Consider the following 13,591-nt stretch of genomic DNA (forward strand, 5'->3'; position numbering starts at 1 on the left):
GGTATAGAGACCTGGGCACAGCCGGGTACTCCATCTAGAATGAAAATAAATGAAAGTGACGACGTGATCGCTTAATTGTTATCCCTTGGCAAAATTCTTGGTGGACCTCCAAGTTCCTATTCTTTTGTGGAATCGTTGGCTGAGTTGAGCAGTGACGAACTTTCCTTCGTTAGGTTTTGAGTTTGACCCAAATACTATGTGTTCGTTGCATTGTATGTTTATACAGACAACACAGAAGTTTAACAGTGTCAGGGCAGTTAACAAATGGAATGCATCAAGTAGTGTTGTGGTGGAGGCTAACTCCATACACAGCTTCAAATGTAGATATGATAGAGCCCAGTAGGCTCAGGAATCTGTACACCAGTTGATTGACAGTTGAGAGGCGGGACCAAAGAGCCAAAGCTCAACCCCCGCAAACACAACTAGGTGAGTACAGAAACCTTTATTTGTTTGTATAACTACATTTACTTACCTGGTCATCTTGATTCAACTACATGTTTTTAATTCTGCCCCCCCTCCCCCCCGACCAAATATACCCCCTCCTAGACAGTCGTCTTGCACTCTCTTAGTCTCCCCTCTTTGGCCACCCTCCACGTTGACACCAGAGTAAACACTCAACAGTGGGACGGTGTCTGCTGGTTCCCGGCTCATGCTATCTCTACTTGCAGATAACAATACTCTGCCTTGTTTCATTCGTGTACTCTCTGCCCTCAAGCAATAACACAGCAGGTCTCTCCCACCCCCATTGGTTAGTGCACCACTGTGCTGCCCCCGTCCCAGACAATGGCTACCCTAACACCCTCCCTCTCTCCCCCACACTGGGTCTCGCCCACACGGCCCACAAGTGGTGCTCCTGGTTACATGACGTCCCCTTTTCATACACCTCTTACACTTCAAAGAATTGTTAATTTTTTCCCCCAATAGGTGCGAGTTTTCTGTGGAATTACGACGCCATATTGGCTTTTATGTTAGAATTTGCGACATTATGAGGAAAAACGTGAATGTGTTCCCTGTTTTCAGCTGGAGCGAAACCTTTGAATCGGAATAGGCTATTATTGCTTTCTTTGTTATGAAATAGCAATAATATAATTAATTATACTTAATATACTGGTGTTAGTGTTTTCAGCTATTTGCAGTAAAGGTCAACTGTGTCGTGACTTGTTTGCAACAGGTTCTGGCAAAAAACTCTTGTCCCATCCGTATACAGTAACTGTTTTTAGTAATATAGAATTTTCTTTTCCAATTCCTCTACAATCCTCTCCATCAAAACCACATATAGGCCTACAGCATTCCTGTAACTCTTTCCCAACCCTCACTTCGAATCAAAAAAATTCTTATGTATAAAATAAAAAATTTTAATGCTCGCTGGTAATTCGTAATGGCACAACTTTCACTGCTCGCTGCCTTTCACTAATTTTCACTGAGAGACGCTGGTGATCCTCACAACTGTAGTGGGTCAAGGTTGTAGGGTGGTGGATGTTGCGGAGTGTCCCAGCAGCCCACCACACACACACAGGAGATACTGAGCGGGCGGGGACTGGGGTAAGGCCGTGCCCAGCCCACCCCAACACCACCCCCTCAGGGGATACACATACTATCACCCTCAATTATACACTCACGTCTCTGTAAACCTTTACTATCATTATCATTCATTTCCCCTCATTCACAAGATGAGGGGAAATTGTTTCAGGCTGACCTCTCGTCATTCTCTAGATCATAATTGGGAATTAATTACAGGCAACTCTTTGTGTCGGGGCAGTTCGTCACCCTCTCTGCTTCGTCCGCCTCCAGGAACTGTTGGCATTGGTCACCAAGCAGCTACAGCTCATTTCCGAGGGAAAAACCATGACTATTTGCCCTAACTCCTGTGTTATTGTCTTTCCCGCTCTCTAATCTTCTCTTCCCTGGCTACTTGACACACAATTTTAAACAACTCTTGGTTACTTTCAGTGGGATGTCTCCGGTACTCTCTACTCATGTCTCTAAAAAAATTTAAAAATCCTGTGTTATATTTGTGGAAAATCCATTCAGGTTGTGAGACGTATAGTTTCGGACACGTTGGGCAGACCGCGGGATGTTTACACTGAACTGATGATTCACGCCGGCTGCTCCATCCCTCCCTCCCTCCCGTAATTAACCCGCACATTTATCCCGTAAAAATTTTAGCTAACTACAACTAGGCTTAATACCAGCTGTTTTTATTATGGGATCTACTACATCAGTTCTTCTTCATATATAAAGAAAAGTTAGTATGCACAATAGTGTACATACAAACAATAATAATAATAATTCGCTTTCATTGGGGAAAGGAAGCAAGGCTTCCTTTCCCCAGTAACTAGAATTATTATTATATATAATATATATTATATTATATATATATATTATATTATATTATATATACTATATATATATATATATATATATATATATATATATATATATATATATATATATATATATATATATATATATATATATATATATATATAGGTATAGGTATATAGAGAGGTATTGTATATATACAATACCTCTAAATTTAATTTGCTGGCTAAAAGCTGTACTTATTTATAGCTCAACAATATGTTGTATGCATACGTCATGTATGGTGAATGCATACAGTGATGGTGAGTGGATACAGCGACGTAAATAGTTACAAACGTTATGACACCTTCGCCATAGCAAGATCATCGACACGAGTCCCACAAATTACCCAGAAATACCCAAAAGTTACCCAAATAGACTCTGTTCAAAGTAATTTGAACCTAGAGAACTATTACCTAAGGATTGTGAGTACATCAATGGATTATAGAAATCTTCAAGAACATTAGAATTATAAAGTAAAGGGAAAGCTCCTGGTGCCTACAGTCACAGCCCGGCTCCTGTGCCAAGTAAGTCCACGACGGGCTCACTATAGCCCATGCTACTTGGAACTTTTTGTTCCCAGTAGCTGAATCATAACATCAACCTGTGCCTCATACCGGCAAACCCAACTGGGCTGGACGGTAGACCGATGGTCTCGCTTCAATCGGCGTTCAATTCCCGACCGTCCAAGTGGTTGGGCACCATTCCTTTTCCCCTTTCCATCCCAAATCCTTATCCTTACCCCTTCCAAGTGCTATATAGTCATAATGGCTTGGCGCTTTCCCCCGATAATTCTCTCCCTCATACGAGCAAGTCTAAGTCGTCTAGAGATATCTTGTGACGAATTCGGGGCTTCAACGTTCCCGCGGCCCGGTCCCCGACCAGGCCTCCCGGGAGGACTAGACAATTCCCAACACCTTAAAGTAAAGAGTGCATACAGTTATGGTGCCAGGCACGCCACCCTGACCTACATGGCCCTCGCCGACCTTCACAACCATTCACCCATGTGGTTAAGATGGTTGCCGACCCTTAACGACATGCAATCAGTACACTGTTCAACAGGCAAGGCATTCATTAGGACTCCACACTGGTGCGTTCAGACGGCATCCCGACCACTCAACACTCTCTGACACCTCCCCACCTCCTAGTGTCTGGTGTCGCACTCAAGAGATGCACTGTGGACGTTTGCTGTCACAAGGTCTTGTGACAGCAAACCAAGTCACAACACACCCTATGTATTGGGGCTACACACACACACAACTAGCAGCACTACATATATCACACATATATATATACACACACACACATTAGAGTTACTATATTAGAGGTGGGAGGAAGCCTTCCGGGCCGGGTTGAGTGTAGGTGGGCGACGCCGTGGAGGTAAACATGGAGCGGGCATCTATCTGGACCGCATGACGCGCGGAAGTGACGGTTGAGGTGGAGGACGGCTGGGCGGTGTCGGCCACTGTCACCTGCCGCACCTATCACCCTGGTGATGGCAGCAGGGATTACGGTGGTTACCAGGGTGATGGAGGTGGCTGGGGTGCGGGAGGGTACCAGGGTGAGGCGTAGGAGAGGGGTGGAGAATGAGAGAGGGGAATAGAGAGAGAGAAGGGAGAGGGGAAAAGAAGACGAGGGTGTTGAAAGAGTGGAAGGATAAAGGGGGGCGAAAGGTGGAGAAGGAAAATATTAAATATTAGGAGAGAGGGTGGAGAGGGGAGATATGGGAGAAGGAAGGGGAGGCAGAACTCCAGGACCTAGCCAGGGACCCCAACTAGTCTATACAAGAGAATGTTTGTCCACGGCTGGAGGCCATACGCTTGGGGCTAGCCTCACGCAACTTTGCATGGTGATTGATGAAGGGAACTTACCATTAATCCCATTAAAACGTAGTCGGCTCCCATTCCCCCCCCCCGTCCCCCGTGAAATCAGTGGAAAGTGACTGTCTGAATCCTCAGAATTTGTCCCTTCAATCGTCCACAAGCTCCTGTCACAATGTAACTCTTCATATATTCTAGGATAGCTGCATAAATAACCATGTACCTATATATGTTGATAACAGAAATTAAAAATTAAAATGGCGTAACCTTTTAGAACAACTCTATTACTGGACATCTATCTCACGTTCCATATCCAGTTCCAAGGATGTCATTTATACTCAAAGCAAGCAGCTAGTTTTTAACTCAAACTTTATTGTATAAAAAGCAATCCTAGCAAAGGATGCCTGGCGTGCACTGATAGGAATGGATGGAGGGCGTGCATTGACAGCAACATGTGGAGGATTAGTGTTGACAGCAACCAACAGGTGGAGGACTAGTGTTGACAGCAACAGGTGGAGGACCAGTGTTGACAGATATAGACACCATAATAAACAATTCCAGTATAAATAAATAAGGAACACCAGTTAGACAAACCCGGGCAGGACCGTGGAGGGGCCGCAGTGCGCGGGTGGCAACACATCTCCCACTCTGACTCGAATTCCGTATTTCCAGAGCTCTAAGTTTCTCCCACACTCACAATAGCTGTTCATCATACCCCCCTGACTGGCGTCCGTGGCCGGCTCTTGGTTCATCATACCCCCCTGACTGGCGTCCGTGGCCGGCTCTTGGTTCATCATACCCCCCTGACTGGCGTCCGTGGCCGGCTCTTGGTTCATCATACCCCCCTGACTGGCGTCCGTGGCCGGCTCTTGGTTCATCATACCCCCTGACTGGCGTCCGTGGCCGGCTCTTGGTTCATCATACCCCCCTGACTGGCGTCCGTGGCCGGCTCTTGGTTCATCATACCCCCCTGACTGGCGTCCGTGGCCGGCTCTTGGTTCATCATACCCCCTGACTGGCGTCCGTGGCTGGCTCTTGGTTCATCATACCCCCCTGACTGGCGTCCGTGGCCGGCTCTTGGTTCATCATACCCCCCTGACTAGCGTCCGTTGCCGGCTCTTGGTTCATCATACCCCCCTGACTGGCGTCCGTGGCCGGCTCTTGGTTCATCATACCCCCCTGACTAGCGTCCGTTGCCGGCTCTTGGTTCATCATACCCCCCTGACTAGCGTCCGTGGCCGGCTCTTGGTTCATCATACCCCCCTGACTAGCGTCCGTGGCCGGCTCTTGGTTCATCATACCCCCCTGACTGGCGTCCGTGGCCGGCTCTTGGTTCATCATACCCCCCTGATTGGCGTCCGTGGCCGGCTCTTGGTTCATCATACCCCCCTGACTGGCGTCCGTGGCCGGCTCTTGGTTCATCATACCCCCCTGACTGGCGTCCGTGGCCGGCTCTTGGTTCATCATACCCCCCTGACTGGCGTCCGTGGCCGGCTCTTGGTTCATCATACCCCCTGACTGGCGTCCGTGGCCGGCTCTTAACGAACTTACCCACAATAACTTTCTTCTATTTTTTGGACTATTTTTAGCCTTTCGTCTCGTCTCTTCTGGTGTTGGTGGTCCCACTTGACAGGTTGAGTGCTTGGGCAGCTCTCGCTCCAGTGCTAGCTGTCCAGTCAGGAAATACTCATGCATTTTATAATTTTACGTTACTTAGCACTGTCTTGGTGCCTGCAGAAAGTAAGCCTTAGTATATAACTACACAAGGACCATATGTTTCCTGTGTATATCTAGTGGATTTTCCTGTGGATTATCTTGCGTGTGAGTGCCTGCATATACTGATTGATTGATTGATGAAGATTAAGCCACCCAAGACGTGACACGGGCATGAATAGCCCGTGACCAGCATATACAATGAATGATGGTTAATATGTAACTAAATGGTGGTGACCCTAAGATGTGATGCCCTTTGTTGATAAGCCTTAAGGGCCTCGAGAAGATTAGGCAGAGCAGGTTCTCGCCTCCTGTGGCTTGCTTCCTCAAGCACAGGCACCGGCATGATGACGAAAGTGTGGATATACAAGGACGCCCTCCGACACCCATAATTGTGGACACGATGAGCGTGCTGCCTTGACCACGATTTGGGGAAATGGAGGGAAGGGAAAGAAGGGGCGAAGGGATTAGAGGGGAAGGGAAGTGGGGGTGATGGAGGGGGAGGAGGGTGACACAGATTCCCGGGAGTAAGTTCAGCTTGATATAGAATGCTTGTCGGGTTACTCTGGAGGTCTTATGGGCTATTCATGCCCGTGCCATCTCTTGGGTGGCTTAATCTTTATGAACCAATGAATCACTCTGGAAGTATTGTATGGGATGGAGTAGAGGTAGTGTGGATGGCGGGCATGTATGTACACAGGGTAGTGTAGCGGCGTGTAGGAGAGACATGAATGTATCAGGCAGTGATGTGGTGGAGGCAGACTCCATACACAGTTTCAAATGTAGATATGATAGAGCCCAGTAGGCTCAGGAACCAGTACACCAGTTGATTGACAGTGGAGAGGCGGGACCAAGGAGCCAGAGCTCAACCTCCGCAAGCACACCTAGTTGAGTTCAACTAGGTGAGTACACATACATGGGCGAGGGAGTTGGTCGACAAGTAGGAGGTACTTACCTAGTTGTGCTTGCGGGGGTTGAGCTCTGGCTCTTTGGTCCCGCTTCTCAACTGTCAATCAACTGGTGTACAGGTTCCTGAGCCTACTGGGCTCTATCATATATACACTTGAAACTGTGTATGGAGTCAGCCTCCACCACATCACTGCCTAATGCATTCCATTTATTAACTACTCTGACACTGACAAAATTCTTTCTAACGTCTCTGTGGCTCATCTGGGTACTCAGTTTCCACCTGTGTCCCCTTGTTCGTGTTCCACCCGTGCTGAAGAGTTTGTCTTTGTCCACCCTGTCAATTCCTCTGAGAATTTTGTAGGTGGTGGAACTGAGCACGTACTTACCTAGTTGTGCTTGCGGGGGTTGAGCTCTGGCTCTTTGGTCCCGCTTCTCAACTGTCAATCAACTGGTGTACAGGTTCCTGAGCCTACTGGGCTCTATCATATATACACTTGAAACTGTGTATGGAGTCAGCCTCCACCACATCACTGCCTAATGCATTCCATTTATTAACTACTCTGACACTGACAAAATTCTTTCTAACGTCTCTGTGGCTCATCTGGGTACTCAGTTTCCACCTGTGTCCCCTTGTTCGTGTTCCACCCGTGCTGAAGAGTTTGTCTTTGTCCACCCTGTCAATTCCTCTGAGAATTTTGTAGGTGGAACTGAGAACTGTATAAATATGTCGGTGGAAGCGTGACCAAGGGTGTGTGCAGGTGTGGGTGGAAGCGTGACCAAGGGTGTGTGCAGGTGTGGGTGGATGTATAAGAAGGCGTGCAAGTAAACAGGAGTAACGTAGTGTGGGGTAGGTATGTGGTCAAGGTGAGGGTGCTGGTGTGTGTGGGCGCCACCGACCCCCTGTCGTGGGGTGTGGGCGGGGACAAGGCTGACACCACTCTCCTGGACGACCAGGTCACATGGGGGAGTCAGATGTGCCCCAGCAAGTGTGCAACATGAGATAAAAGGCACTAAATGCTGCCTCAATGGTGGCTACACTCTCTTATCTGATCCACCAGCCCAAAGCCGTACCGCTGCCATTATTTCCTGAGTCAATATTGTCATTGGCTGGATCCAACAGATAATCCTACGTGAACTTTCATGTCTGTCTAAGGAGTGTGTGACCCACCAAGGCAGCAAGTGCTCAGGGGGGTCCCAAGTGTGACCTCTCCTTCATATTATAGCTTCCTGTTGCCACGGGTTTAATACCTCTATGGCCGCTTCATCCATACATAAATCTTCCCAAAAGCAACGTTTTAAATCTTATATTTTATCATTCCATTTGTGGTGATTTGTATTTTTGTGACACTTGATCTGAGACGATAAATTGCTGATAAAAGAGGGAGGCAACACAGCGTAGTGGATGTTTGTGTTGGCCTGGTGTTGCTCCTGGGAGACAAGGACGGGTCTCGTAGCTATGCAACACATCTATGGATTATTGCTGATCTGTTAATAGACGGGAGACATCTCCCGTCACGCAGGGTGCAGTCGCACCTCCACAGATCTCCAGTATCAGCTCTTGATACTGGTAATGGCTCAAAAGGGCCACCACTTACGGGCTATTCATGCCCGTGCCACCTTTTGGGTGGCTTAATCTTTATCAATCAATCAATCGATCTGTTAATACACCCGCCTGTCCCCTCACCTCTGGTCTCTCCGCCTCAGGCTATCACCACTCTTCTCGCATAGCGATGGTGACGCATACTTCAGTTCCTTGTCCCGTAGCGCAGTTGTAAGACACTCGCCTGGCTTTTCGCGAGCGCTTTCGCTTGAGTTCGTATCCTGGCCGGGGAGGATTGACCGGGCGCCAATCCTTAACTGAAGCCTCTGTTCACCCAGCAGTGAATGGGTACCTGGCTGTTAAACAATTTGGCGGGTCGTATTCCAGGGAAAATTAGTATTAAGGACCTGCCCTAAACGCTACGCGTGCTGGTGGCTGTACAAGAATGTAAGAACACTTGAATATATCTATAAACCTGTAACCCTCACCTGCAACAGCACCTCTAGGCCAACACAAGGACAGTAACCGAATTTCCTAAGTGTTAATTCATAATTCCCGTCGACCGTCAAGTTTGATGCACGATCAATGCTGCTGTTTATTTTGCCAACGCATTGCATGCGGTTTTTGCATAGTTAGATTTCTGCATAACTGTATATTACGACAGTGTTATGATTACTAGGCAACCTTTCCCGAACGATAAGTTTTATAAGCTAGTGTATTTTGACAACATAGTGACGACAGTTTGTTTACCAGGATAAAGAAGGTGCCGAGGCTGGGCCTGGTGACGGGCGTGGGGTGGGCGGCTGGTGTCACGGTGGACCTGGTGACGGGCGTGGGGTGGGCGGCTCGTGTCACGGGGGACCTGGTGACGGGCGTGGGGTGGGCGGCTCGTGTCACAGCAGACCTGGTGACGGGGGTGAGGTGGGCGGCTGGTGTCACGGCGGACCTGGTGACGGGCGTGGGGAGGGCGGCTGGTGTCACGGCAGACCTGGTGACGGGCGTGGGGTGGGCGGCTGGTGTCACGGCAGACCTGGCGACGGGCGTGGGGTGGGCGGCTGGTGTCACGGCAGACCTGGCGACGGGCGTGGGGTGGGCGGCTGGTGTCACGGGGGACCTGGTGACGGGCGTGGGGTGGGCGGCTGGTGTCACGGCAGACCTGGTGACGGGCGTGGGGTGGGCGGCTGGTGTCACGGCAGACCTGGTGACGGGCGTGGGGTGGCCGCCGCTGGTGTCACGGCAGACCCGCCATCCCTGCCTTAACCAGGTGGGGCGAGAGTCTTATCTAGGGATGCAGCACGACTTCCACTTTCACATACAGGGAGACATCTCCCGTCACGCAGGGTGCAGCCACACCTCCACAGATCTCCAGTATCATCTCTTGATACTGGTAATGGCTCAAAAGGGGCACCACTCACGGGCTATTCGTGCCCGTGCCACCTTTTGGGGTGGCTTAATCTTCATCAATCATCAATCAGACTTCCACAACTGCTGCCCCTCACACTGGATTATATTGCAGACGAATATTACAACATAGAGGACTCTTGATAAACCGCCGGCTTCCTGTCCCAGTGGAGAGATGGTGGCCGTCAAGTAAATAGTACTGTTTGGCATAGTGAGGTGGTCCTAGCCAAGGACTGGTCATCTCCGAGCATGCGATCAACAACAGTCGAGCAGTTCCCTGCTGCTAGGTGAGCATGCAGAGGCTTCACGTGTGAGAGATCGTAACTGAACGTCTCTCCCTGCCCGGGAATCGAACCCAGGTCACGTCAGTTGTGAGCTGGCTGCGCTAACTACTGCGTTACACAGCAGGAATACATATAGCGTAGCTAACATGGTACAGACTGGTAATATGGGTTGAGAAAGGGACTTAGTATAGAGATGTGTATCCTAGCCATAAGAGAGGTATTAGGTCACTGCAAGAGGAGGTGCTCCGCAGACTACCTATATTTCTTAGATGCTAAGAAAGTCCTTGACAGGTGATTACTGGAAGTTTTTAGCTAGATGTTCAAAATAACGATACCAATGAATGTGCAGACCTCGTATGTATTCTTGAAGTAGTTGCTGGCAGCTACTACTTCAAGAAGTTCTACTACAAAAAAAAATCTTTTACTCTCCAACCTCGGCTCGAGGCCAGGCTTGACTTGTGAGAGTTTGGTCCACTAGGCTGTTGCTTGGAGCGACCCGCAGGCCCACATATCCACCACAGCCTGGTTGGTCCGGCACGCCTTGAAGAATCTAGTTTTCTCTTGAAGATGTCCACGGTTGTTCCGGCAATATTTCTTATGCTCGCTGGAAGGACGTTGAACAACCGCGGACCTCTGATGTTCATACAGTGTTCTCTGATTGTGCTTATGACTCGACGACTGAAAAATAATGTTTGTCTCTGGAATTTCGTCATTTTTCAGTATTTATTTTGTTTCTTAACAAATCTTCTGTAGCCACATCCTGGCAACCATGTTTTCTCAAGTATTTACTATTTGTATCTGCAGAATTGAGCTATTAGCTCTTGGACTCCGCCTTTTTAACCAAGTGTTAGCATTTCGCTGATACTGTTCATGTATGTTCAGTGGGGCGGGGGGTGAACTATCATATCAGGTAGTTGGTCTGGGGGGACCTCGATAAGCCTAAGTACAGACTTCATTTCTTCGCGGGTCTGTGTAAGCTCTCAAATTTAATATTTAATTCAGTTACAATTACACACACACACACACACACACACACGCTGGTAGCTTGGTGGATAGCGCGCAGGGCTCGTAATTCTGTGGCGCGGGTTCGATTCCCTCACCAGGCAGAAACAAATGGGTAAAGTTTCTTTCACCTTGAATGCCCCTGTTACCTAGCAGTAAATAGGTACCTTGGAGTTAATCAGCTGTCACGGGCTGCGTCCTGGGGTGTGTGTGTGGTGTGGAGCTAAAAAAAAGTAGTTAGTAAACAGTTGATTGACAGTTGAGAGGCGGGCCGAAAGAGCAAAGCTCAACCCCCGCAAACACAACTAGGTGAACTAGGTGCACACACACACACACACACATACACACACTGCTTGTGATTGCCCAGACACACTGCCCAGAAACTGACCAACCTTCCCATCAAATATGAAACATGGAAACTATGTTGTGATTATTAGGTATTTTCGTGTTGCTAGACATCAAGCGAGAAACTGTTCCAATACCGTATATACTGTACGGTGAAAACAAATCCTTTGACCATTTCCTGGAAGCGATGCCCAAGTTCCACCCACCGTCACAAGGTAAAGATAACTCCTGTTTCCAAAGTTACTGACGAGGTGATTGGAAGGTTTGGTTTGGTGCCGGGCTTAAGGACTCAACGACATTAATGACATCCATGAAGTATACTTTTAGTCCTGAACATTCAGGACACGTAAACTCTCATTGTATATACACCGGGAAGCTGGATACACATATCGGTGTATATCATAAAAAGCTGAGGACTCATTTGTGTGTACAATCAACCCAACCATCCCATGCTGGAGAGCGAACATCAACCAAGTAAGCTAACGGGCCAGAATGACGCCGCATAGTCCTTTAGGTTTGTTAATATTGTTCCGGTGGCTAAGAAAGAAAATAAATAACTAATTCTTCAGGAAAACACTGGAAGCTGTAACCATCAACTCCCACGTCAACTGTTACACTGTGATTGCAACCAGTCGTGTCGCACAAAGAGTGACAACAAATGAAATTTTAATCGGTGTCAGGGAGTATGGAGGTTCCCAGAGCTGTTTATAGGACACTGCGTAAGTCAGTGGTGGGCGGTGAGGGTCAGGAAGACTTGCCTGAAGGTGCTGACGCTTGTCCGAGTGATGGGAGTCAGGAAATGTGGCGAGGCGCGCTGCTGTCCTTCTGGTGTGGCCCGCTTTTTCCGCGCGCCTTTTATCCGCCTCACACCCCACTGATAACGACGACCATTTTCACAATGGTAGGTCTTTCTAAACACAGTCACCGCTCGTAATGTGTCGTCACCCAGTGTTACACATCTGGCTGATTCAACTACACTTTAATAAGACTATCAAAATCCTCAGATTAGGCAAAATTGTAATTAATTTTGTCAATAAAGATGTTAATAATAAATAATAATTCAACTACTGGTGCTGCCGGCCTTTTTGTCTGGCTGGTTCACTTCACACTCTTTAAGTATCTGTTAATAATAATACTAATAATACTAATAGTAATAATAATAACGATATTATTACTATTATTATTAATGAGGTTATATCCCACAGATATACTCCCTAAAGCCTAACGTTTTCTCAGTTATTTTAATAATTTAAAAATTTACTGTAGCCTCATGGTAGCAGATACGTGGCTCTCATACATACAAACACATAAGGGTAATAAGCAGCCAGCCAGCGACCTGAAAATGAATTAACAGTACGAAACGCATCCCTAGGCGTCAGACCATAATAAAATGTGAAAATGAACTTTGTAATGTATATATATATATATATAATATATATATATATATATATATATATATATATATATATATATATATATATATATATATATATATATATATATATATATATATATATATACAAACACAGTTGTGAGTACAACATATATTGGTAATAGCGACACGGTGTGGCGGTCACATGCCCAGTAGGGTGATTCAGTCATGTGATTACATTTTTTAATATGTTGTTTATATAGTTGTTGACCTGTATACAAGCCTGTGGTAATTATAGATTTGGTAAACATGTGTTGTGATTGTGTTGTTAAGCAATGCTTGGGTCCTGTGACGGAGCCCGGGTCCTGTGACGGAGCCCGGGTCGTATGACGGAGCCCGGGTCCTGTGTGTGACTTATAGGATTAGAGCAGCCATCTTTGGGTTAGAGGGCGCCGCTTCCTGTGACCACAATACGGGACTCAGGTAGTGATCAAGTGGACTGTCAGTCTTGACGGCTGGGAATGTTATCAGACGGAAACGGATGAGGGTATTCATTATCTTTTCCGCACCATTAGATTTTCGTTTCAACATATTTGAAGCTTTTGTGACACTTCACCAAATTGAAAGATTGATTAAGGTTAAGCCAACCAGGAGGTGGCACGGGCATGAATAGCCCGTAAACAAAATTAAAAATAAGGAGCGGAAATATATAAAGAGAGACCCAAGTATCTCACTACACCAAGAGGTATAATAATACCAATAATAATAATAATAATTCCCGTATATCCTCCTGTAACACCGGAAAAGAGTCAAAAGTATAACTTCTACTCGAAACGGATTCTCT

General features: G+C 47.2%; 1 protein-coding gene across 7 annotated transcripts in view; it reads right to left on the reverse strand.

Moving 5' to 3' along the window:
* LOC123765045 (uncharacterized) overlaps positions 1 to 1,581 on the reverse strand; it is a 59,038-nt gene extending 57,457 nt beyond the window's left edge. For 6 of the 7 annotated variants that reach the window (XR_011229962.1, XR_011229961.1, XR_011229959.1 and 3 more), the window contains exon 1: positions 473 to 512. Coding sequence is in view for 1 of the 7 variants with exons in the window: in XM_069333481.1 (XP_069189582.1) it covers positions 473 to 480 (8 nt within the window). In the remaining 6 variants the exon portion in view is untranslated. Of the gene's footprint in view, positions 1 to 472; positions 513 to 1,444 lie in introns of those variants that run through there. The other variant, XR_011229963.1, reaches the window with a different exon arrangement.
* Between the last annotated feature and the right edge of the window lie 12,010 nt (positions 1,582 to 13,591).

The sequence above is a fragment of the Procambarus clarkii genome, chromosome 29 (genome assembly GCF_040958095.1).
Source record: "Procambarus clarkii isolate CNS0578487 chromosome 29, FALCON_Pclarkii_2.0, whole genome shotgun sequence".
Classification (NCBI taxonomy): domain Eukaryota; kingdom Metazoa; phylum Arthropoda; class Malacostraca; order Decapoda; family Cambaridae; genus Procambarus; species Procambarus clarkii.